At 42.0% G+C, this 25,783-nt stretch overlaps 1 protein-coding gene across 2 annotated transcripts in view; it reads right to left on the bottom strand.

Annotated features, from left to right (window-relative positions):
* Positions 1–25,783, bottom strand: part of baiap2a (BAR/IMD domain containing adaptor protein 2a) — a 44,254-nt gene that overhangs the window by 3,190 nt on the left and 15,281 nt on the right. For both annotated transcript variants that reach the window (XM_026373954.1, XM_026374039.1), the window contains exons 3-13: positions 25,304–25,390; positions 15,290–15,351; positions 14,268–14,339; positions 11,733–11,870; positions 7,083–7,235; positions 4,554–4,796; positions 3,773–4,004; positions 3,199–3,400; positions 3,016–3,084; positions 2,763–2,916; positions 2,468–2,505 (exon numbers count right to left, since the gene is read on the bottom strand). In XM_026373954.1, coding sequence (XP_026229739.1) covers positions 2,468–2,505; positions 2,763–2,916; positions 3,016–3,084; positions 3,199–3,400; positions 3,773–4,004; positions 4,554–4,796; positions 7,083–7,235; positions 11,733–11,870; positions 14,268–14,339; positions 15,290–15,351; positions 25,304–25,390 — 1,450 coding nt within the window. The remainder of the gene's footprint in view (positions 1–2,467; positions 2,506–2,762; positions 2,917–3,015; positions 3,085–3,198; positions 3,401–3,772; positions 4,005–4,553; positions 4,797–7,082; positions 7,236–11,732; positions 11,871–14,267; positions 14,340–15,289; positions 15,352–25,303; positions 25,391–25,783) is intronic.

The raw sequence follows: 25,783 nt of genomic DNA, 5'->3' as shown, positions 1-25,783 counted from the left end.
TATTTTAACCGACAATTCTGGCAGTACGTTTAGCCAAGAATGGCAAAAATAAAGTTTTCTGTGGGGCTGAGAGTAGAAAGATAATCTGAAAATTTGTATGAAAACATGTCTTTGCAATGATCATAATACAGTGCAATTTGGCAGGATTGATGGAAACAATTTAAATATATATATATATAGATAGTTAAATACTGTATATTCTTGAAGCTAAGTTTTAAAGTTAGCTTCATCGCACATAAAGTTGTGCTTAATTGAGAAAAAAAAAACATATACTGTATGCAATTACCATTTGACACACACCCTCTGGAAAAAAAAAAAAAAAAAAAAAAAATCAAGTCTAGCACTGACACAAGGAAGCACAGCGCGACCTACAGGATCTTTCAGAACAGAAACATAGTAGTATGCTGCACAGCCTTTTTTTGAACAAAGCCTTTGAGCATATGTGTTGGGTGGGAACTTGATAACATGGGCCCACGTGTGCTTAAAAAAAAGGCCATTCAGCCAGTGGCTTTAGTATAACGACATTAAAGTCTTTTGGCACTTGTACAGTACATGAACATGTCCTTTAGTTTGACAAAATGACACAACCATGTACATGCATGATAGACAAGCAATAGCAAAGGCAGTCTCTTGAGAGATCAGTCCATGATGGTGGACTATGATCAGAGATCAGAGTACTCAGAGTCCATATCGCTGCATGCCGAGCAGGTAGGCCCCGCTCTGGCTCTCTCGCTCAACGCAATCCTCCACCCACCAACCGCTACTGTCCACACCGACACCACCAGCAGCAGCACCCAGGATGGACGGAAGGAGGAAAGAAGGGACCCGGGGAGGAAGAGAGGACAGAAAGGAGGGATGAAACTGGCCTCTTCCACTTGGAGAAGGGGTGTGTGTGAAGGCAGGAGGTGGAGGAAGAGGAGGAGGAGAGGTGGAGACAAGTGGACAGGAGGGAGGCTAAGAAGAGGGAAAGATGGGGAGGAAGAGGCCCCTGTGCTATCCGGAGCTGTCTGTGTCTGTCTGTATGTCTGTTCTCACACAGTCGAAATCAATTTGCCATCAGGACTGTCACTGTGGAACAAAGAGAGAAGGAAGCTTGCCAGGTCGGACACACTCAGAGAGAAATGGAGAAAGACAAGACAGGCACAAGACGGCAGAGTCGTTTAGAAGTGTAGGTGGGATCAGGAGATCTAATTTGCCCCACCTACAGCTACACTCCAAACACACCTGCCGGGATAAGGAAGATTGGACTTCCAATTCCCTCATCAACACTTTTTTATGCTCGCTGGTTGGCTATTGCTGCTAATATTAAACCATTTCAGTGAATGTTTGCCTGGACCGGTCGCTGAAAAGCAGACACAATCGACAAGTTACTGTTGATGAGAAAATCACCAAGTCATCTCCTTAGCTGGAGGGATGTCATTTTAGATTAGTCTGTTGGGGTGAATACACCCTGCAGGACAGTGTTGTCTCAAAAATACTGATACAGAAAACACATACTCAGAGCAGACAAGAGGATGCAGAACAGCTTGACACTGGCGCCCAAAGCCCCAAAGACTGACGAGCAGTGATGACTGAGATGAGTTCAGCATGATGTGTACTGTCACAACATGTACTCCACCAAATACCAAAAGGAGAGCACGGCAACTGGAGGCCATTTCTTTCTCTCTCTCTCACACACGCACACACACACATTTATATACACGTACACAAAGATGTACTCCCTGATTGAATAGAAACACGCACAGCATTTCTCCTGACCCTAATCTCACACAAGCCTGGTGAGTCAGAACTTGCCATGATTACAGTTAAAATACGCTGGGCCAGTGCACTGTGACTAAAAACTGAAACACAGATTGCGGTAAACTGCGTTAATTAAAGAGTCTTTCAAAAAGTAAAGTAAGCAAGAGCAAAGAGGATAGGAGAAAGAGACAAAAAAATTCAAAGGAAACACTGCACATACTGGCGACTTGAACACAAGAGCAAAATTAGACATATCGCTTCAGCTTTACTATAGTCCTCATAAGTCCTGAAAGAAATTGTCTATTGAAAAAAAACTAGTATAAGCGATTAAGCATAAGATAAAAATCTTATTCCACATTGTACTATGTCAGGATTTGCTGCATTTCTCTCTCTTCTTCTCACTGTAAATTGAATCTCTCTTTTATTTTGGACAGCTAGTCAGTCAATAGCCATCTTAGTCAAGATGGCTGTGAGAAAACCACCATTTACTGAAAATGTATAGTCTTGCTGTGTCTTGATTGTTCCAGCATGCACATATAATGGCTCAGGTTAAATGCAATTTATTTGAAATGAATGGTTCTAATGTTGTTTTCTTTATATAAACAAAACAAACAAACAAAAAAAAAAAGCCCAGCACTGAACTGTCCAAGGTAAACAGTTTAGATAACAGTCGCCGTCATACAGTATCAGTCATTACTTAGAAGGCAGGGCAACAAAAAGCACTTACCTTGTGGCAAAACGGCCATCGTAATCCTCAATAGCAGGCTGAAATGATAAAGGTTATATTCTTTAGTTTTTGTGCTTATATAGCCAGGATTGAAGTTCCTGCTGTACTTAGATAGTAACACTAGGTGGCAGCAGACACTGAGCAAAAGGCCCCCCGATCAGTTACTGCTGATTACTCATATCCAATTATGCAACATTGGACTAAACCAGCTGGGAGATACAAATTAACTAAGCAAGTTTAACAGGAGTAGAATCTGTATTCTGCACATGAACGACACATGGTAAGTTGGACCCACCTGTGTGCCAAAGCCTGCCATGCTGTAGGGGCGTGGGCGGGTCTGTGCTAGGCTCTGTGCCAGGAGTCGGGCAGTCAGGCCATAGTCAGGTGTGGGCAGTGATCCGTCATTCTCCAACAAGTTCCCTGTGCTGCTACTTTTCCCATGGTGCAAGCTGTAAAAGGTAAGAAAAGAAAGGTCTCAGAGTTGAACTCATCCAGGGTCGACACGCTGAAACACTGTTTATAAAAATAAATTTAAAAAAGCATCATACTTCACTCTGAGCTTCTCACTGTCGCTGTCAGGTAGCACACGTGTGTACGAGAATGGGAACCAACCACGCCTGAGAAAAGTGAAGACCTTGTTAAATTCACTTTCGCTCTAGCTCAATGACAATATTTATTCAGTGCCACAGTGAGGGTTCAGGCAAAATAGAATAAATGAATATGTTATGTACATCTTGTTCTTCTCATTCTCCCCATAGTGCCAACCATCGCGGGCTTCAGGCACTAGGAGAGTGATGACATCTCCCTCGGAGAAACTGAGCAGGGTGCTGTTGTCACCGGCGGCGTGGGAGAATATGGCCTGAACACGGGAGCGTCCATTCTTTTCCAAACCTGCTGCCATGGAACTAGACCTGGGCAGGGTCCGTGTCTCTCCTGAATAGGGAGACAGTTTTTAGAGATACTGTAGCATTTTCAAAGAAGCATATTTGACTTCCAGGCTGTAATTGAGATGACTGGCACATTATGTTATGCCAAAAGTTCTCACAAACATTGTTGCTAACAGCACTATGCAAGAAATTCTTGAACAATAAAGAGCAGTGGTTCTCAACCTTCCCAACCCGTTAGCCCACATTGTATCAGTCTTAATGCGACTGCAACTATTTATATAATGAAGCTCCACAATATAACTGTAAGAGAGATGAGAGTACAGATTCTGATGCTCAACTAAACATGCTGTTAGTATTTTTTTTTTTTTTTTTTTGATGCTGTTGCTGATTAAATTCCAGCAGGGTTTTGATGTCTTACCCACGGGGTTCTTATTCTTGGCGGGGGCAGGCCTACGCACGGGGAGGGTGTTGGAGTATACATCGCTGACCTGTCTCTGGGGCTGAGCCTGGGACTGGCCATGCGCCTGGGTCTGAGGGGATGAAGGTCTAACTTGGGACACTGACATAGTCCCCCCATCTGTCCAGTAGTCCTCGCCATGGACTCCCGTTGTCCCATTGACCATGGACATACCATCAGGGCCCATGAGCCTCTGGATTAAAAAAGTGCACACACAACTTCATGAAATATTTAGATTAAGCGGAACTGATGATACTTTCTGATTAAAGATCAGCTGCATTCATGTTTAATTAAACTCGATAAAAATTCATCTTGATAAATTATAACTTTGTAGTTGACTTTGAAGAAAAGAGAAAAACTAGTTCATCTAAGTCTAGTCTGTCAGCTGCTACCCAGCTTGAAATGTAGACTCTAAACAGTTCATTAGCTGCAGTGCCAGCTTTAAAATGAGACTAGAGAGATGCTTGTGTGGTTTCCTTCATTATGGAGGGCTAATGGTGGACGGGCTGACATTAGGACACAGTGGTTAATTCCATCAAGGTTAAAAAAAAAAATCAGCTAAATGAGTTTCTCTCTGAAATAACACCAGTGATATTATATCCAAAGCTCACAATACTATTCAGTAGACAGAAAATAAAAACTTAAGTATTACATCTGGCTTCAAGGAAGCCTCAGGTAGTTTGCCTAATAATCACGTGGCACTGAAACAGAGCAGAAAAATTACGACATATTTTAAACTCACCGCTGAGTGTCCAAGGCCACTACCCATGAAGACAGCCAGCTCTGGGGGAACAGGAAGAGGCTGGGCTCCAGGGATGGGGTCTGAGATGACCAGGTTGGATTTGGAGGTGTGCAGGGGGCTTGTGCCGCCGAGGGCGGCGGAGCCCATCTGCTGGGCCAGAAGCATGGCTCTCTCCGGCAGCTTGTTGGGGTCTGAACAAGCCTGTTGCCACACTGGAATCTTCTGGGTCAGAAGGTCTTTACCCTGAAAGGAAGAAAGAAAAGATTAGACATTTACAAAAAAAGAAGAAAAGCTGACGAAAGATGTCGTTGTGGCTGGAATATGACCGCAGAAGAAAAAATAAAGTTCAGATAAGCAATTTCTTTGCTAAACCTTCAATTTCCTACCTAGTCTCTAAAAAACATTCAGCCCTCAAAGATTTTTCCTCACTGTGTATCCTTGACCAGTGCCCTTTGCACAGCTATGATAATGTGCTGCGTGGGTGATCCACGACAGAATAGCATATAACCAAGCTGCCCACTGCATCTCACAGCCTGTGGACATACTGAAGCTGTTCACTCGACAACTACAGGAACAGAGTTTAATGGACAGAAATGCACACGTTGTTTATGGATATGGGGGAAACACAGAGGACCACAGACAGAGTGGTTCTTCTGTATTTGTATCCCCTTCCCTCGCCTGCTCTCTCTCTCTCTCTCTCTCTCTCTTTATCTGAGACACACACACACACACACACACACACACACACACACACACACACACACACACACACACACACACACACACACACACACACACACACACACACACACACACAAGGGACTCACTGAAAGAGGGTTCTTCTTCTTTGCTGAAGGTGAACTCTTCCCACACACCCCCAACCTGATTAATGACTAGACTACATGTTGAAAAAAGAAGCTGTACAGTCCATATGTACATGCACACGCACACACACACACTCGTCTCCCAACTGTATCTTCAGGCTGGCAGTTCACACCCACCCGTAATCCCAGGAGACTGATGTACTTCATTACGCAAGAATATCAAATTCTTCTGTAATAGATAGGCATAGAGTCTATCCATCCAGTAGCTCACACACACATACACACACACACACACACACACACATACACACACACACTGTAGGTTTTAAATGATAAATAAAATTGACTTAATTATGCTCAGAAGAGCTTTCTTGTTTCCTAAATCTGATTTCCTGTCAAAGGATTCTTTGCTTGAAATGTCAGCAGCAACGTGAAAATAACCATGAGGTGTTCTAAAATCCCCTCATGACTATTGTAAACAATGTGGGTGAGAAATGATTTGCTTTGTAACTCTTGTCCTGCTCATTGCACTGAACACTGGTTTTAATCAATTGTGATCTAGGTTTGGCATTTCGATGCGTTTTCCTTTTAAATTATTTTGATGTATTAAACAAGCGAAGAAGCTCCCCACAAAAAGGCGGCCAGACACCCGAAGTTGCAATAAGTGCAATGATGGATTACAGCTTCAGATATGCCTGTCAGCTAGGCTCAGTCGACAGTCGTAATGCTAACCAATGATCTAAAGCAGGTTGGTTTCAAATGAAGCAAAGCTGACAGACGGGGAGTAATTGGTTGGAGTTAACACAACGACAAAAAGAGACGTTCTCGAAACTGACAAAGAAAAGTGGATGAAACATTACAGAGACAATCAAAACCACAGCCTTTAAATATCACTTGGAGGGGAGACGAGTGTTTTAACAGAAGTCGAACAAGGTAGAATCCATACAGACAATACAGACGCAGGAATGGATCCAGCTCTGGTTTATGAAATGCAGATGTCTGGTTGGCCATTTGTTTTATGCAGACATTTTATCTCGACAAAGATACCGGACTTGGTCATTGCCCATTGACCATTTTGTCCCTTCGACAGGGACACTGCCCATTTATGCATTACATGTCAAGCAAACGTGGGAAATACAGGATCAACATCTGGGCACCATGTCATGCTAGGTCTATGAGGCAGCAGTGTACTGCAGCAAAGGACATGGTTTGATTTTATCAAGCCATAATGTTAATGTCTCCTTTCTTGGTTACTTTTGACAAGAAACACAAACATAAACAACATAAAAAAAATATGAGCTGTGCAACCAAACTGCAATATATGTTTCTTCTGGTATTTAGAATTCTCCAGTATTTATTTCATGAATAATAAATGATGTGCATATTGTCAGCTTAGCAAAGCCAAATAAATGCTAAATACCTAAACCAAAATGTGGCACTACTATTAGAAACTACTATAATAAAACCATTATTATCCCAGTGGTAATTATGGGCTGTAGTATGACTGATTTATTAACAGATGGATCAATCAACACCTACAGATTTTAAGAATTTTGCTTATTCAGCCATGGGCATATAAAAATAATAATATTATTATCTACTGTATGTATTCTAGTTCTATGACATTCATGTATCTAATGATCTTTCTTTGATATATAATTGTATTTTTTTTCCTTCTTCTTGTTCACGTGACACTTGGACTTACCTTGCCATGGTAGGCACTGCTGTTCTTGGCCACGGCACACTGCCGGTCCACAAGGAAACAGTACCTGCGACGCTCCTCAGACAAGGCTGTCTTGTATCCCTCAGCAATAAAGGTGTCCAGCTCAGTCTGCTTACTGCTGATGGTCTCCACAAACTGAAGGGGAACACATAATGAGACAAAGATGTAAGCGCAATTTGCAAATGAGAACACTTTTTTTTACTTCATCTAATTTACCTAATTGTTTTTGAGACAGTGGGAAAGACATTTTCGATATACTACACAGCAGGAAATACAGGAAAAAAAGCCGCAGTCACGTTTAGTCGTCATCACTTAAAGACAGAAGATCTCAAAAGGGAAGGAACTGAGCAACTGGCTACCATATAAGTACTATTTTTTAATAACATGCTGGTTCATATTCACACCCAGGAACTGCTCAATACAGCACAGTTTTGTAGTGTCAATCACCGCATAGCTCCACTGGAGCAATTAGGGGTTGAGTGCACCTTGGCTGTAATAGTGCAAGGAGAGCGACTCACTCGGTAACTTTCTCCGGCCAGATTTTTGCCCTGCTGAGTGCTACCGAGGCGAGGCAATTATGACCGAAGATCCTGCGGCGTGGAGGAGGAACCGTTCACATAATCCCACTAATCAATTTTACATGTCAAACACTAACAAATAGCAGGTGTGTTAATGTGTGTATGAAAGTACAGTAAGTAACGGTGGAGGGGTGAGACGGAGAGAGAGAGAGAGAGAGAGAGGGAGTGAGAAGCTACAGGGAGTCTCATTTGGAGGGAGCAAATGACATTTAGGCGTTGTGAGCATGTGCACACACACATCAGGAACAGCATAGTTTGCATGTTTGCAGAGAGGAGACTTAGCTACTGCACCGTCTCAAAGTAGGTAGACAAAGTCCAGCTTTCATGGGTTTAACACCATCACATCTGCTGACGAATACTGACCTAGAGGAGAGCGTCATATTTACTGGCACTGAATTGACACCCGAAACTTGCTTGAGGATGGCGCATTAACGTTTTTTTTTTTGGGTGTACGAATAAAGCTGGCAGTAGGGGAGGATGCGTTTCATTTAGCAACCACCAGAGCACACTACTTCCCCACTGCCAACAATTTGTTCCAAAGCTCTCCTGCATTGGAATTCCAACTGTGGAGGAACATTTGAAACGGCTTAGTGATTTTGATCACTAATATTTTGAGCAAGGGCCTTTTTGCATTAGCACTGGAAGAGTTCCAGCTACAACACTAAACAAATCCACTGAACAAAGTTGTCAAATCAAGCAACTGAGGGATGAAAAGATGATGAAGGCATTTTTCTCCTGAGAGCAGGTTGACCTTATTCTGTTCTTTCTGTATGCCTCAAATTAAGTGCTTTGAAACTGGTTCACTTGGTAGCTTTAGTTCTTTACAGCCTCCAGTTAAAAGGCCTGAGAACTGCTTCAGTAAGGGAGGTTGTGAAGGGAGGAGCGAGTCATGCTGTAGATATGCCACTGGAGCTGACAAATAGTTTCTTTTTTTTTCCCCCTCAGCGCCTTTTTTCGTTCCTATGAAAAAGTTGAAGATAGGGATTTTGTTTTGGCATGAGTCATACTCTATAATGTGGAGAGACAATAAAGAGAGGAGGGAGAAAGGAGAGAAAATGATGTCATGGAGAGGACATCTCTAGCAGACACACACATACACACATGCGAATGGGTCTTTTGGTTACATCAAGGAAGGCACATACAGTCCAAACCATTTAAAAAGATCACAACCGAGCCCACCCACTCTGTCTTTGTAGTGGAGTGATCCTTGTTTTTCTTATGTCCTCTGACTCACAGTCTGTTGGCCTCTCTACCACTTCTAAGCAAAGCTAACAGGAGCAGTTCAACCAGTGTGCCCTCCACTCTTGTCAAATCCACATGGCCCATTTCTCCAACCATTCAAAAGGTCGCCGAAGTAACACAAGACAATGAGTGCAGTGGGAAAAGCCCGTGCGGACAGGAGCCACTATTATAGACGAGTGACCTCAGGTTACATTATAGGTGAAATAACTTGTTTTGCAACGGTTGTGAATGTAAATGAAACCTGCTGCACATCAGTGCAGACTTTAACTGATCACCTGTTCTTTTATAGCATCCTGTTACATCTACTGGGGAGGCCCTTCAAAAGGTAAAGCATAGAGTAGGTAGATTCACAACTACTACTGCCTTCCATTCCTGTGAGGATTAAGCATTTTCCAGCACATTTAAGAGCTGCTGATGTTGGCTCTTCTGTTGCCTCATCATCAGCACTCTTTGTATTCAAAAAGAATCATACTGTAGAGCTCCAGGCAATGGAAAGCACCAACAGCACCTGCACGGATCTGCTGTGTGTGTTTGCTGGTGTCGATCTCCTGCGCTTGCACATCAACAACATCCTCTTCTGTATCCGTTTGTTCATCCACATTATCAACCTATCACTTCTCATTTTTATGTCAAGAGACCCTGAGCTTATCAAACATCTGGTGACATTAATTCTGATCCACACTCTCTCTCTGTCTGGGCTCTTATTAACAGTCAGTGCAGTGCAGAGGAGTTTATCTAGATGAAACCCCTTTATGCGGTACCTTGGTCCACTCCAATGAACTACATAATGAGCTTATTAGCATCTTGGCAGGGTCTTTACCCATTGATGAGATGGCACAGTGAACGTGTCTGAAGGCAGAAGAGAACAGAGGTTGGAGGGAAAGACCGACAAAGAGACAGACAGAGAAGTGGGAGAGACAACACTGAAGAGTGCGACACAGAGAGAGGGAGGGAAGACAGCAATAGAAATGGCGATCAATGAATGCCATCTGTGTCCGCTGCCACACTCAGCTCGGGCATATTTTACTTTTTAATGAAAAGAGAGGAGAAAGAAAAAAAAAAAAAAAGAAAAGGAAATCTGGAGCCTCTGACCTGCTGAAATAACACAGATGTGGTGGAGGAGGGAAAAAAAAAAGGTTGAGAACACATTAATAAGTTTTACGTATTTGCTCAATGGCTTTCCACTGTCAGTCCGCACAAATTAAACTGAGCACTTTATATCTGGAGATGGTTGCCATCTATCGCGGTTGTCACTATGCAGCACGGGTCTTGAGGGAGCGCAGGGCTCCGTCCGTGTGTCATCGTCCCCAGAGGACTCGGGCACAATCGAGTTGCCTTTTCTCTCGCACGCCCACAGCCGTGATATGATCAGTGAAAGTGAGCGGGCTGAAAATGAGAATGGGAGATTGATTTTCCTTTTCCCTGCTAACCAACTGTATTCTGAGTCCAGTGCCTGATGATTTCCCCTGCACAGATGGGGCCGCACAAATTACGGAGTAATGCTACTACTCTGTATTTCCAATATCCAACACATTTCTGGCCCTTGTTTAATCCATTAGCCATTTTCACCAGTGTTAACGTTGGCACCAGCTACCTGAAGACATAATGATTACAACTGGTCTTCCAGTTGTGTCTCATATCTACAACCAGGCCTAATTATTCAGTACCACAAACTGCCAACTTTGATGACACTTCGTGTAACATCTCCACATGGCATCCCTGACATAGTGGAACAAACGCAATATGACAGCAGTCAGACCAATCCAGCACTGCCATGTCACCCCAGGCAGGACATACATGCGCGTATAGGGATGTGCGCGTGTGTGAACTCTAAACACAGAAGGTGTTTTCTTACACTTGAGAAGCAAAGTGGAAAGTTTTCATACCACACGAACAAAAGAATTCCATCCATTAAGCGTTAGTAGAAGCATGTTTTTGTTCCAGCTATCGATCCAACACTTCACAGGAGAACCAACAGCAGCTCTGTAATTGCTCTGCAAGCCTTGACCTGTTTGCTTGAGATTTCTGTGCCCATACCTCCAGGCAGTCAGACTTTTAGCTTCCAGTAAAGGAACAGCAGTCACACCGTCGTCATTTTCTGCTACGTCATTTCTCTAGGTTTTACAGTACACACTGGTTACAGGGCTAAACAAATGAACTGGAAACTGGACACCACGGAGAAGGCGTACAATAGTGACTTCATAAAGAGGTGGAAACCTCTTCGTTTACCGACACACTGTAGTTCCCTACCATGGCAGGCAGCATCTAAAAATCTGAATACTAAATGTATAGGATACATATGTTATGTCTAACACTAAAGGTTTATTCCAGGTGATCAACATGCATTTTTAGCTGAGCTGATGTTGAGTGATGCCTGCTGTTCAACTGCAGATGTGCTAAAGATTGGCACGTGCATACAGTTTATAATCAAACCTCCACTATTTGCCTTCCCACACAGGGCACCTCGTCGCCACCGCCTCCACCCCCATCCTTGCTGTTATGTGTATTTTCTTTACTTTATGAAGAATCAAGTCATTATTTTTCCACCAGGACTCAGAAATTTCTAATCCAACACTCACCCACATGCACAAAGACTCTGTTACAACTACGTCGAGTAGTGCAACGTACTGGCTTGAGAGTGTTAATGTTTTCAGTTTTGTTTGGTTATTTTGTTCATTTTCTTGATTTGTGGTAACCCTTCAACAATGTAGGACATTTTATTCTGAAGTGACCAGTAGGTGGTTGTGTGAGGCGTCTTTACTCCAGCTCATTTAATATTGGGCTTTGTGCAAAAACCCAACTCGAGGCTCACCTGCATTTCCTTCTCTCCATACTTGGAGGGGTTCTTGCTGCCCTGGCTCTTCCTGCGCAACTTCTTTAGTTCGGCCTGGCACTTCTCCAGACTCTCCCCTTTGCTCTTGTGCTCCATCTGGTATTTCTTCAGGGCAGCCTACGTGGGGCAATGAGCAGAGCACAAAGACAAAATTAGGACTACAAATTAAAAAGGTGAAACCTGGTGGGATGTAGATGGTCAAGTATATAACCTCAACCTATTAATGAAGGTTTTTAGAATAACTGACTTTAGAAACAAGCGGGGAAGTCGCTTCACTACAGTACGGAACTCTGGCTTCTAACTTTCTTTATAGATATGTAATCAACCAGCTTCATTTTATTTAAGTTATACAGTAATACTGCTGTGTGTCAACAGGGACTGTTTGTCAAACCCGCTCTTTTTGTGTTGAAGAGGGCTTTGACATCTGAAAGCAATCTTCTTAATTAAAGAAACCAGCTTCAGTTTGCTTGTTACTTGTCCCGCAGGTTTGATTTCGCAACAACACAGCTTGTGATTGTGTCTCTTAAACTGATAACCCATCGCAAGCACATTTTTAAGTTGATTCTGAAAAAAAAAAAACAAGAATCAGTGAGTGCCTGTAAAAAAAAACAAAAAACAACAACAACAAAAAAATAAAAAAAACAAATGTGTGATTTGTAGAACAAGCAACACAACCAGCTGAGTCCTTTTATGGCCAGAATTTTTTTATTTAATATTTTTTAATTTGCTTTATTTAATTATTTATTTATCGAGAAAAACAACTTTGTTTCCGGGCTGCACAAGCTCTGTTGCTATAGTAACTGTGTCTGGTGTGACAAAGCTCATGTGGTTTCAGTACGAGGCAAAATTGGCAGAGGAGAGCTCGTGCATGAGGGTTCAACACACACATTTGCATAGTGTAAGACACGGAGGATGTAGGTAGGATTCCTCTAGGTATAGTTTGGCTGAAAAGGAGCAGAAAAGAGGTTGTTGTTGTTGTCACTGGAAACCATGAAACGATGACACACGCCACATTAGGATTTCATTACAGGGCTGGGTATTAGTTCGGTTCGTCTGAGCTGGATTGGATACTTCTGCACAACTAGTGATCTTACTTTACTATATTGTTGATTCATTTTGCATGAATGTTGGAAACATCTCTGACATGTTTTGTTCAGTATGTCTCCACGCAAAACATGTCTTCACACAGGTGTTGTCTTTGTCACCGAATAACAATGAATGAATCATCCTTTCACTCCTTCCTAGTCTTTGCGGCTAAGCACTAGAACCAATACACTGTACAGTATGTTTCTCTTCTAGTTTGAACGGTCATGTTGGGTAAACAAGATAATGTTATTTGACTGGAATGCTCCTCCTAATTAACAGCGCTTGATTCCAGGGTCTGGACCACAATTCTACACCATTACCACTTCTACGGACAGATAATAAATCTTAAATCTGATTAGAAACAGAGGTCAGTAGGTGAACTTTGGTCCACTTACAGTCACTTACAGAGTCTGCTGCTCTGTTGTCTCTTACAGCTAAGAAGAGGAAGCCAGGCAGGCTCCTCTTCAGTTTTTTTTTTTTTTTTTAGTTCATTTCCAAAATCTGACCTCAGTTTAATAACTATGCAAAGTGTTAAAACACCCCAGGTGAGAAAAAAGAAATAGAGATGGAGACAAAGAGAGAACAGATATATGCACTGCTGGGAGTAGCACACGTGCTTCAGTCCAGAACGACTGCACACTTTCATTTAATTCTTTGTGAACCAAGTCAAATTTTTAGATCATTAATTCACAAAGACTGAGACCCAAAATTATATATCATTACAGCTATTATCACTGCTGCAGATATGCAGGAAACTCATAAGGAATTCATTGAAAGTAATAGATATTAAAACAGCAGGGAAATGGTGAAGTGTGAATGTTTGCAGCACTGAACGTTTCCTCTCTTTTCCATGTCGATTTAGATGGCTAAGACAAATATAGAAGATGGGTATGGAATCAAAAACTACTGCATAGTGCACTGTACATACTTGTGCTTTTAATTTAAACTCAGGATGACAACATATAATTTTCCTTGTTAAGTCGAGAGACCACAAGCCTAAATGATTAAAAGTGTGTGTGTGTGTGAGAGTGAGTGAGTAGCTGCAAGCCAACGTGGTCCAACAATTCAATACAATGATAGCACCGTTATTCAATCCCCCAAAACAATGCACAGCAGTGCTGCTCTACACTCAGGCTGCAGCCCACTCATTCTAAAGATATCACATGTAGACCAGCTACACAGTGCTAACACATATCCACACACTCCACTCCAGGACGAGTTTATTATAATCAGTCTACTCCTGACAGGTGCGTAGACATGAAATGTTATTTCAGAGCATCTCCTTTCATAGATGCATCCCGTAATTGTCTCCGAGATAGATTTGTATCCACATTTCACCTCCTTTTCTGTTATCGCAGCACTAAACACAGATGAAATACAGAATGCACCGAGGATGTTTTTTGGTTTTTGGATCAATCAGATACTTACAGTCAGATAACGAGCATCCAGCTCCACCTTCTTCTCCAGCTCAGAGAGCAGCTCATTGTGAAAGGATTTCAGCTGGGGAGAAAGCAAAAATAAATTCAATAACATGCTAGTTGTAGTTATGTCAGTGTGAAAATCCATTATGCATACCCTGCATATAGCATGCACATTAGCTCTCTCTATTTATATATGCATATACTGCATATATATATATATATAGAGAGAGAGAGAGCATGTAAACATGTCCGATGCTAACTTGTTAATAGCATATTAATAAGCTATTACAGACTGTGTTATCATTATCACATTTACTGAATAAATGTTTAACCAACACTGCTGGTCTGTGAAGCCTGTCTCAGTTTTCAGATCACTGTGTTTCTGATGCAGTGCTATATGGCACAAATATTTAGCCACTAGATTGTAAACTGACCAGCCTTAGGCGATGAAATCCAACATTTGAACAATGTTTTAATTATATGCTCTTCTGACATTCATTGTTAGAAGTCAAAAGTGTGAATCCATCTTTCAGGGGCAGCTTATCTAAGGTATGGTCACCTACAGTATATGATTATAACACATCTGCCCAGGTCTTCTTCTGTATTAGACACACAGATAATATTGACTGCAGATATATATGTCAAACAAACACAGGCCTTGTACCTAAAATGCCATATTGTTTAATTAGCTCGCTTGACGTCTACGTCCTGTGTTAGAAGTTTGGTTTGTATGAGCTCACTCTGCCTATTCAATATGAGGAAGTTCAAGTATTGTGTACTCCATGCACTGTCCCCAGGGACGGAAGAGCTCAGAGACAAATCTGTGTCACAGCTGTGTAGATTTGTTTAGGAACGTGGCAGAGTAGAGCCACACCACTAAACTAAAATTATTATTACTGCCATAATGTGGGTTTCCTCAGATTGTTGGTAATACAAAGCATAAAAACATTGTGAGATCCTTTGCATGCCCTGAGATCTGAAGGGTGCTCTAACTTGCAGCTATAAAACCTTTGAGCTTAGAATACCAACCATCTCCTCTAGCTGCACTTGTATCTGTCTGTGGACCTCCGCCATCTGGAACAGCACATCCCCTGCACACAGAGAAAGAGGGAGACAGGGAGAACACATATGAACAACAGCATCAGCATTAGCACAGCAGAAAACCAGAAGGGAGAAACGTAGGACATGAGAGAAAAGAAACAAATAGAAGAAATAAAAAGAGCAAAAGAGAGGAAACAAGGGACCCCCGCGTGCAAAGTTCATGCAAAAATACAAGACACAAGAACATACAGGACAAGTGGCTTGTAAACGGGACAATGAACACGTAATAACAGAAACTGAAGAATATGAAACAACAACAGATAACGTCAAGTAAGATATGAAAAACAAAACAAGCTGAAGGAGACAAAATTCTGAAAATTAAATTCTGGTTCTTCAGGCGTGTCAGTGCTGATGTCTCATGGAGATCAAACATATTGCCTTTCTTTCTCTGATTAATCTTAACACCAGGCAATGTGGTTTCTAGAACAAAAACACTTCAAAGAAAGGTTAAAGTCTCCAAAGAAAATGGAGTAGGAACGGAAATCAACTTAAAAAAAAAAAAGGGTAGAGAGAAGTAGGGTCATGCAGCTAGTAAGAGTGTTTTATTTTCATATACCTACAGGCTGCCTCTTCTGAATATGCAGTGCATTGTCAAGAAAGGAAACACAGAGAGCGACATTGAGCGAAGGACACATATACATAGAGACCTGGTGGAAAGACAGCATGAGACCTACATGTAGAGCAAACTGAGACACGCAATGTTTCACCCACACCCACACCCACACCCACACCCACACACTATTTTGACCAACATTTCCAAAGCCCCTTAGCTCTAGCTTCATATTGACCACATCCAATAAGTTATTCAAGAAGTATAATTCCATTAAATTCAAATGACAATTGATTTTAGTGAGTAGGCTTTTGAAACAAGTGGCCAGCGACCGAAATGTCAGCGTTTTGGAAGATCAAATTTTGCTGTCACTTATGAATATTTAATTGGAATGTATTAGCATTATAACGATGTTAATCACATCTATTCGATTTAATTGAACTCTTAGCTGGAGGCTATCCTGGGAACTCCTGGCTGTCTGTGCCTCATCGCAGATGTTTGGATCATCTTCCCTGTCTCTCTCTCTCTCTCTCCCTTTTCATATTCATTTCCTTTCTCCTAGATAGGAGAATGGTCTGTTTAAGTTTTTGTATAGTCGGTGCTCTTGCAGGTCTTCGCGGTATAGACGAAGGTCATGCGGCTTAGGTCTGCTGGTGTATCTCTTACTACCTGTACTATGCATTCTATACTGTAGACACATATTTTACAAGTGTGTGTGTGTCCTGGACAGCGGCTTCAGAGTAGTTGCCTCATCCGGTGCTCTTCCTGATTTATCTACCCTTTCTTATAAATAAATAAGAGTTGCCAAATAACATGCATAAACAAGTGAAACTTTGTCGAGACAGTAAGACAAAATCATATATACATCACTTTCTAACAGTAGACATTGTATACAGTGAAAGAAATGAGCTGCATAATGACGTGCGACACTTCAGTGTGCACATCAGATGTTATTCCGCCTCATTTCACGCTGCCATGCTGTGTCATCTTTTGAAAGCTGGCCTGTAAGAGTACATCTTAAAATTCCTCGTAAGTACAGTCAAAACTTCCGCTGAAGTGGTTTTAAAAACAAACGTCAGACTTCACCAAAGGGCTTTGGAGTGGTCTTTGTCTCAACACACAGAATGTAAGTACAATGCCAAGGGCTCCAGACAGACAATACTGAAGTGACTGACAGAAAGCTTTTATTGATCAAAAAGGCAAAAGGAAAAATAAAATGTGGGGACATAAAAGCAGCAATGCAAGAAACTGTTTTATACTATATAAGGGAGCGAAAATACAATATGTGCAGATGTAAAGAGCTGTCAAAAAAGTAAAGTATGAGTCACAGTTGCTGACACCGATTCAGACTTTTACCTGCAACTTCATGATACTATGCAAGAAACCACTTATTAAATATATATATAGACTGCTTATAAATAGAAATGAGGGTTAGAAAATTACATTACAGTTAAACCATTAAAGTTTAATTTCTGAAAAAGCCACATAAACTCAATATAATCACTCATAAATAATGCCTGCTGCCAATTACTGCCAAAAAACATCAAAACCATTCTTTTCCCCGTTCATTACATGCTACCCCCTACAACTCCTGTATGCCAGACAGTAAGGCGTGTTGCCCATGATCTAACCTGCCTGCTGATCTTGTGCCTCAGTGAAGTAGAGAAACAGGCCTAAGCATCCTGTCAGTTCCCAGCAGGTGTGCTAAGCAGCTTACGTATACTCAACCCTGATCACAGTCCTTCAGGCTTAGAAACCCTGGCATTCTGTGGACAGCTTCAACTAGCTTGATCACTTAACAAATGAGCAGCCACTATTGTATTTTCAGACACACGCATGCACACACACACACACACACACACACACACACACACACACGCATGCCAAGCGAATGTTTACAAGAAGCTAGAAAGGTAAAGAATAAATTAATTTGAGAGACATCTTCGCTTGTCATTTGCAGTTTCATTACTGCAACATGCACAATGCTTAGAAGGAAAAAGAAAAGCCACACTCTGGAGATGCAAATAGTTACCTTGGTAACTTCAATATCATATCACACAACAACAGCAACAGAAAATTGGACTGGAAACCTCAGGGGCAGTTAACAGCTAACGATTCAACCAAAAGAGATATTTGTGTTGTGCAATGTTAATGTTTCATATAAGAAATATTTGGCAGGCACGATGCAACCTGTGAGACTTGGTGTAAGACCTGCCAGTTTGCTGAGGGTACCCACATATCAGCTTAGAGGGACATGACAATAGCCAGTGCTCCAGCCCACTAATCTGCACAGAAACAAGCAACCCGCTTAAGCACAGATACAGTACACAACACACATATTCATACCAGTAAATAAACCAAAGACTTTTAATTGGTGCATCAGTATTTGCCAGCTCACTCCAACCACGCCTGTTTCCCTGGCTCACAGAAAACAATAGTTCCTTTGTAGGGAGGTGAGTTCAAGTTGATCTGCACCTGCAGCACAGCAACAAGCAGTCACATGCCTGCTGGCTTAAACCACTGAGTCAGAGAAGGAAGCATAGACACAGAACTTGGGTGCATGTGAACAGACTGTCCCCTGAAGTATGACATCAGTTAGTGTAGATGTATTGACTGCTTGTGTAACAGCAGCAATGAGACACCCACACAGGTAACAAAAAAAAAAAAAAAAGAATAACAGAATGTGTGCTAGTGAGGAGAATATAAAAAAAAAGGAAGTTAGCACTGTTGAACAGAGAGAGAGAAAAAAGGAGAGACAGAGATGGAGGGAGGGAGAGAATGGAGGTGGATGGAGAGACACTGAATCACTGGTGAAGGTCAAGCTGGATTCACTACGGGTTGTCATGGAAGCAGTGTAATACTAGGGTCGTTGCCATGGGAGAAGTTGCTAGATGAGGGGCAGCAACTGAAAAGTGTGTGTGTGTGTGTGTGTGTGTGTGTGTGTGTGTGTGTTACAAAACACTGTTCAAACATCTCCACCCTTACTACCAGCTATCATTACATCAGCATCTACACTCCCCCCGGGGAGCAAAGTAGAGTTAGTCCAACCTGGGGAGTCTGTGTACAGTACGTGTGTGTGTGTGTGTGTGTGTGTAGGTGTGTGTGCGTGCACAGTGTGTGGACTAAGCATTACAGCGATGTTAATACTTGCCTACCCAGCACGCTAAATCACGAATGAAACAAACAAGTGGGCAAGTCTAATGGGGCAGTGGAACAATGTGCGAGACGTAGATAATAGCTTGCAGTCTGGGTGGCCGTGCGAGTGTGTGCGCGTTTGTGTACACGTGTGAGAGCAGTGCCTGTGAAGAAATGGCAGCTTATGCTTACAGTTCATCCATCTCTTGCTCTCATCAACACACAAACACACACACACACACACATTTAGTAGTTTGCAAACTAAATGACAAACTCAGTTTCAACTCCTTTTCCGCTCATTCACAGCAAGGGGACAAAACGATTGATATATCGTATATGACACGTTGCTAAAATTGGAAGCGCAGCCATCGCAGCTGTTCAACCTACTAGCCTAGTATAAGTTTGTCCAGCAATGGTGTCATGCATTTAGGCCATAGCAAAGGCTTTACCAGATGAAATGCATGACTGCCAAAAAGAAGTGGGCCAAAGGACACTTGCAAGTACTCTTGACCTTTATTCTAAAAAGTTTTCAGGTTGTTTGTCCATTGTCTAATGCTGTATATAGAAACTCCAAACCATCTGCTATCAATGAGTTAAAATCCTTTCCTCCATTCAAGCAGCTCTTCCACTCGCCTCCACCACACGTTGCGTTTCATAACAGCAAAAAGCTGAAAAACAGCAGTGTCATGTTTTAAAATATAACACTATTTCTGTGGTGGATATAGAATTGAAACATCTTAGCAGCAGCAGAGAATAGTTTATTTTCATTTTAACAGTGATTTATACTGAATTCAACAACAAAATATGCCACATGTCGACATAATGGTTGTCAGAGAGTCATGGGGTAAATGTAGATTCTGGAAATATAAGAAAACCATTAAGCTTTTAAGCTAAACAAGATTAGTGTCCTGTATTATTCATGTAGATGAATGAATTCTTGTTCTCTTTGTATACATAGCATAAGATTTGACATTCTATATGTATGTTACCTTCTACAGTGTAATATAAATATAGCTACTGATGAGGTCATGACGTGGAGTCTGGCTGAGCAAGGTTTTAGGGATTACCACAACATGCAAATACAGCATCAGCAGGAACGAAGCCTGACTAAATATGACATGAAATATAAATTTGTCAGTGTCTATCACACCCATTGTTTCCTCTGACTGAACTGTAAAGTGGAATGTTAATAACAGAAACAAGAGCAAGGTTACAAAATCAATCGCGGGTCATGAAACTGACAAAAAAAGCGTGTCTCCTGAGAGAAACTGTGATTACTGCAGCACAAAACTGAGTTTTTATAGCTTATCTGCTTCACGTTGCCGACAGCGCAAGTGATGAATTACCAGCACTTTGATTGAGTCCGCAAACTGGCGAAAAACATGGCTGCTGAAAAGAGGAAGAAACAAAATCAAATAATGTGGAGACGAGTAGAAGATACGACAGACTTGAGAGCAGGAGCGGTTGTGCTCACTGTGATATACACATCATGGCGTTGTGCTTGTGGGTGGGCGTGGAAACATTTTAAAGCTGTGGGGTGTTTTTGTCTGCTCTTTGCAACATGTCATCTAAGAATTAGTATGAAGTTCAAAGTGAAGACAACTTAACATGAAAGCGAAACATTTTTAAAATGACTGTAGGCGGACAGAAAGCAACAACTAGGGAGGCAAAAAAAAGGGGAGTGAAAAAGTAGAAAAGCCCCTGGAGAATGGACTAATAACCAGTGATACCTCAGTGTAACAGGAAAGATACTGTTGTGAACTCACATCTACTGAAAGCCTGGATTAATATTTCACTACCTTAATACTGTGTGCACAGCCAGATCAACTAATTACAGAATTTAATATGCACATTCAAGGCATGTAATGATTATTTAAAATCATTTTAAATTTGCGGATAGATGGTGAAAGTGTGTGATTGCTGCTGCTAGAGTAGAGGTGAGTTTAGGTCCACACAGCAATCCTGTGAGAGTGCTGCAAAACATTTGTAAATTATGACACACTATATTATCAGGTCTTAATTTATTCCTTGCATAGTGGTGAGAGTCAACATATAAAACCCACAAACCAACAAAGTGCATCTTTGCATGAAGCCAAAATCTGGACATACCGGTTTGGTATGTTACTTCCTCATTAACAAAGTCCTGACTGTGGCGCCTCGTGCTGCTGCATGCTAACCGAAACAGTGCAGCGTATGTAAACACATCAATTATTCTGACAAGTGCACTCTGGCTGAAGTAAACATGGAGAGAGTGAGTGGTCCATGCAGTCCTGCCGTATCTTAGCTCAAATTCAGCACATGTCACAGCCACGAACAAATGAAGGGCAATGTGAATGTGTTTACATGGTGGAGAGTGTGGGGGCCCACACTGGCTTCCCATCATGCAGTGCGTATCTCAGAAATAGAGCAGGAGAAGGCAGGGACCCCTGGGATGGTGGCACTGAGCTAAGAAAAGAGCTCCTCTGCTCTCATTTAAACAGGGACAGGTGCTGGAGGAGGAGAGAGGTAGGCCAGACTAAAGACGGAGAGACAGAGAGAGGGGGGAAACTGGGATGTGTAAACACTAGGTACGTTTGTGAGGGCTCATTCAAATTCAGCGTGTCATAGTCAATGCCTCATCCGCTAACCTCTGCTCTTTCAACAGACGTCGTGCAACCTTTTAGATGGTATCCATTTACCGGCAGAAATTTAATGCTTATGTCCCAGATCCATTAACCTAAAAAAGACAATTATGCTACATCAGTTTGAAATCTCATTTTCCCTGTGCGAACCTTTTGGTTCTCTCTTAGGTAATTACTGGGAGGGCCATTATGTTTTGTTTTGTGTTTAACCCCCTTCTTCATGACCCCTCTCCCCAGCAATTCGCTGGCTGACTGCAGTTTAATATGTCTTTTGTCTGGTGCATGCAATTTTTTATGCTGAATCATACATGTGTGTTATTAAAAACTGGCAATTACAGTAGCAAGGTTACAGACGCTGATAAGGAGGAGAAACCTGGATTTTGTCTGGCTGGGGAGACTGAACTGTAAACACTTCACATTCCTGCTCAGGTACTTAAAACAGACTAATCAGCCTGTTGACCAGAGGACAGGACGAGGGGAACCAGCTGCAATTTAAGATACTGTATAAAAGTAAATGTATTCAATTTGTAGCCTGATTCCTTTAACTTCCAAAAGTGAAACAAAAACCCCATGTAGGACAGAAGAGTGCAACGCGCACACAGCCAAGCACAGAACAGCTCTCAACTCTTTCCCTTGTCAGTGGGTGGTGTAATTAAATACACTGGTTATTTGACACACTGCGTGCCACGGCGCCCTTTCAGTTTACTAGGCTATTGTTCCTCTCATGGCTAATGCAAAGTGGAGAAAACTAGCACGCTACATGTATGGTCGGGACATCAAAACATGATATGAAGTAATGGGTTTAAGTCATTTTCTTTCCTAACTTTGTAAAACCGAACTGCCCTGCCCACTAGTATGTGCACATATGGCAGTGGATGCTTTAATTCTACTAAATAGTTTAGGATAGGCTGTGTGGTGACCATATAAATTGGTTCAGAACTAATTATGTATGTTTGAATTTATGATTTGGGGAAAAAAAGAATCTCTATAATGCTTCTCAGATTTTTTACTGCTAACAGTATGTTTTTGCTGTCCATACTTTTGGCAGCCAAATTTGAAAAACACTTCTGTGTAGCTGATTCACCTGACTCTTGTGCCAATCAAAAGCTTTATTGTAAAAACTAAAAGCTGGCTGATTTGTTAGACTTGCATCACTCAGGACAAAGATATGGCAGCTCAAAGAATGATGAGAAATCAAAATACTAAGAATTAGAGGAGGAGTTAAAACCTGCGAACTGCCTCTTTGGCTGCAGGCCTGGTGGTAAATAACCAGACATTTAGTTCAGAGGAATATAAACACAATGGAGAAGAGCTGGGCAGTTAAGTGTGTTGTAAATATCTGCAGCACCACAAAACGTCTTTCCCTAAAGGGGATGGAGAAGCCACAAATGTCACTGAGGTAATAAGCAGTCACTCCTTCTACAAGAGGAGAGTTAAAAGAAGAAAAAAAGATGACAGAAACACGGGGAGACGAGAGAAAGAGAGGGAAACGAGGGCGGGAGAGCAGGTGTGTGTGTGCATGTGCATGCATGTGTGTGTGGGAGGCAAAGTGAAGTGACAGGCGATGATTAGCCCGACCAGAGGAGGATATGTGGGAGGGAGAGTGTGGGAGTAGTGGGCTGAAGAGAGAGCGAGAGAGACTGTGTCTCTTTAGGCAGACGTATACACAAGTGGATTAAAAGAGCACTCGTACAGTATAAACACATATAAGTGACAGGAGACTTATATACAGAAAACACGTATGTACAACAGACTAATGCATGCTCACACAGTAAGCTACGTACGCACAAGGGTGAATTCCTGTAGTAGCATTCATTGTTCTAGGAACGGCAGAGGACAGGAAGAAAGAGATGGAGAGCAGCTGCTGACTCTTAGGTGTGTAGGTGGGACCATTTACAGCCCGTCTCTTACTAAGCCTCTATGGAATTAACAGGCTTTAGAGAGGTGCAACAAGAGCTCAAACTTATACACATTCATGTGTGAGCATGTGCAAATACAGATAAGCCACAAATACAAGTTGATGTTCTTTTTAGGATACTCCTGGGTTCATGTTCATGTCCATTTCTAGCATTCTACTGTAGCACAGTTATAGTGGGCAAATAGTGAAAACCAAAGGTTTCTGTAATGTATCCTGTTCCACCACTACTACTCCCGTGTCCCCCGGTCATTTAGATATTTCTGTGCTTTCCTACCAATCAAACAGGAAGCTCTGACCTCACTTCCGCACACGGTTTGACAGGAGGTCAGGGCAACGACCCTGACCCCAGGGTGGAGACTCCAAAAACCCACAAGCAGGTGGCTGGAAAATAAAACAACACCAGTCTTTCCCCTGGGAACTCCAGTGGCCTGCAGGGAAATGCTGGGTGTAGCTAATACACAGAGCTTGAGACCGATAATGAACAGCTACTGTACATCACAGCCTTTTGCTTTAAACTGAGTGATTCAGTCTTTGGCGTAGCTTGATGAAGAAGCAGAACAATGAGAGGTTGACTCGACTACCAGCACACACAGCAACGTAAACACACATTTAATTATACAGTGTCTGACAAGACAGATTTATTTTTTAATAATATAGAATTTCATGCCCTTAAAGCTATAGTGTTTCAAGAAGAAACGTAATAAATAAGCTGTCACGTTCGCACAGATCTTTTTTCATGTCAAGCTCAGCTAATCACGCCTGGCTTGGAAGACCCCGTTCAGGGTGCTCAGTTCTACACTGAGGTACAGCTGCAAACTTTGGAGTCAATGGAAAAACCTAACTGAGGCTGCGAGAAAGAGAGCTAGAGAGAGGGGGCCGCTCGCTGAATAAAACATCCTGAGAGCACTTTCATGTCAGTCCCTGTTGGTTGGGCAGGAGAAAACCCAAACTGGATCTTAGCTACACTGCAACAAAGGCCCCGTCACATCAACGGCTGCGTCTGCGCAGATCAAGCAGCTGGAAGCACAATCGGTGCAAAGGGAATCTCATCAAACAGGAGCTGGTGATAGCAAATACAGACGCAGTCAGAGACGCTGATCAGGAAAGCACTCACTATGGGAGGACCAGGTGTTGTATCTGCAACTGACCTCTGTGTTTGTAACCAGAACACACACACACACACATTCATGTTCAGATTCACAGACAGACACACACCCACTACGAGGTCCAATAATTCTGACATTCGTTACACTTTTCCATCCAGAATCAATATATACTACATTGGAAACATATCAAAACTTCAACCAGCTGTGTAAAAATCCTCCTTCCTCCACTTTGTAGACTGTTAAAATAAATGATGCTCAGCTCCCACCTCACCGCGTTGATGATGTTGCACTCATCATCATTACCCATTTCTTTCACTGATGACATTTCCCTGACAAAAGGAGGCCAATGAATTGAAAAGTTATTTCCTCCAGGACACAATTTCACAATAAACTGCGTTAGGACTGAAATGAAAAATCTAATTAAAATACACCTCCTGTGTCAACCCACACATTACTCTCTGAATGCAACTTAGCTCCCCGTGTCGCATTTTTGCACAGAAAATTGATGTTGGATGACGTGTGTAAGTAGGCCACTGTGACCGGGGGCCAACAGCAAAACAATAAAAAGTGATCTCAAAAACTGAGCTCATCAGGTGTATGTCAGTCACTTACCTAAATCTTTGGATCCTTGACTTTCACTGGCCAGTTCACCCATCCTGACCAGAGCATCAAAGTAGCCTTTGGCAGCAAATGTCACATCTAGAAATAAAAGAAAAAGAACATTGTGTATTTTCAAAGAAAAAAGCAGCTTTTAAACCAGTGGCACAAACATTTGGACACTGCTCATCAAACATGCTCTTTCCTGATGTAGTGGATCACAGCTTCTTGTTAGCAGAAAATAAGGTAACGCTAATGTTTCCACATCTTATTGGAAGAGCAGACTGTGTGCTTGATGTCAAATATGGAAATCTTTTTAGGATAAGTGCTTGCAACACTAAACCGTTATCTGTTTCTGACGATGAAGTTGATTTGTTATTACAGAGGTGTACGTGACAATGCTGGGACATAAAATGATAATAATAATGACAAACTGATGAGTAATTCTTAGTAAATGTATCTGATCTGCATTTGGGTCAACCCTCTGCATAATCA

This window comes from Anabas testudineus, chromosome 8, assembly GCF_900324465.2.
Source record: "Anabas testudineus chromosome 8, fAnaTes1.2, whole genome shotgun sequence".
NCBI classification, from domain to species: Eukaryota; Metazoa; Chordata; class Actinopteri; order Anabantiformes; family Anabantidae; genus Anabas; species Anabas testudineus.
This window is presented reverse-complemented; position numbering and strand designations above follow the sequence as displayed.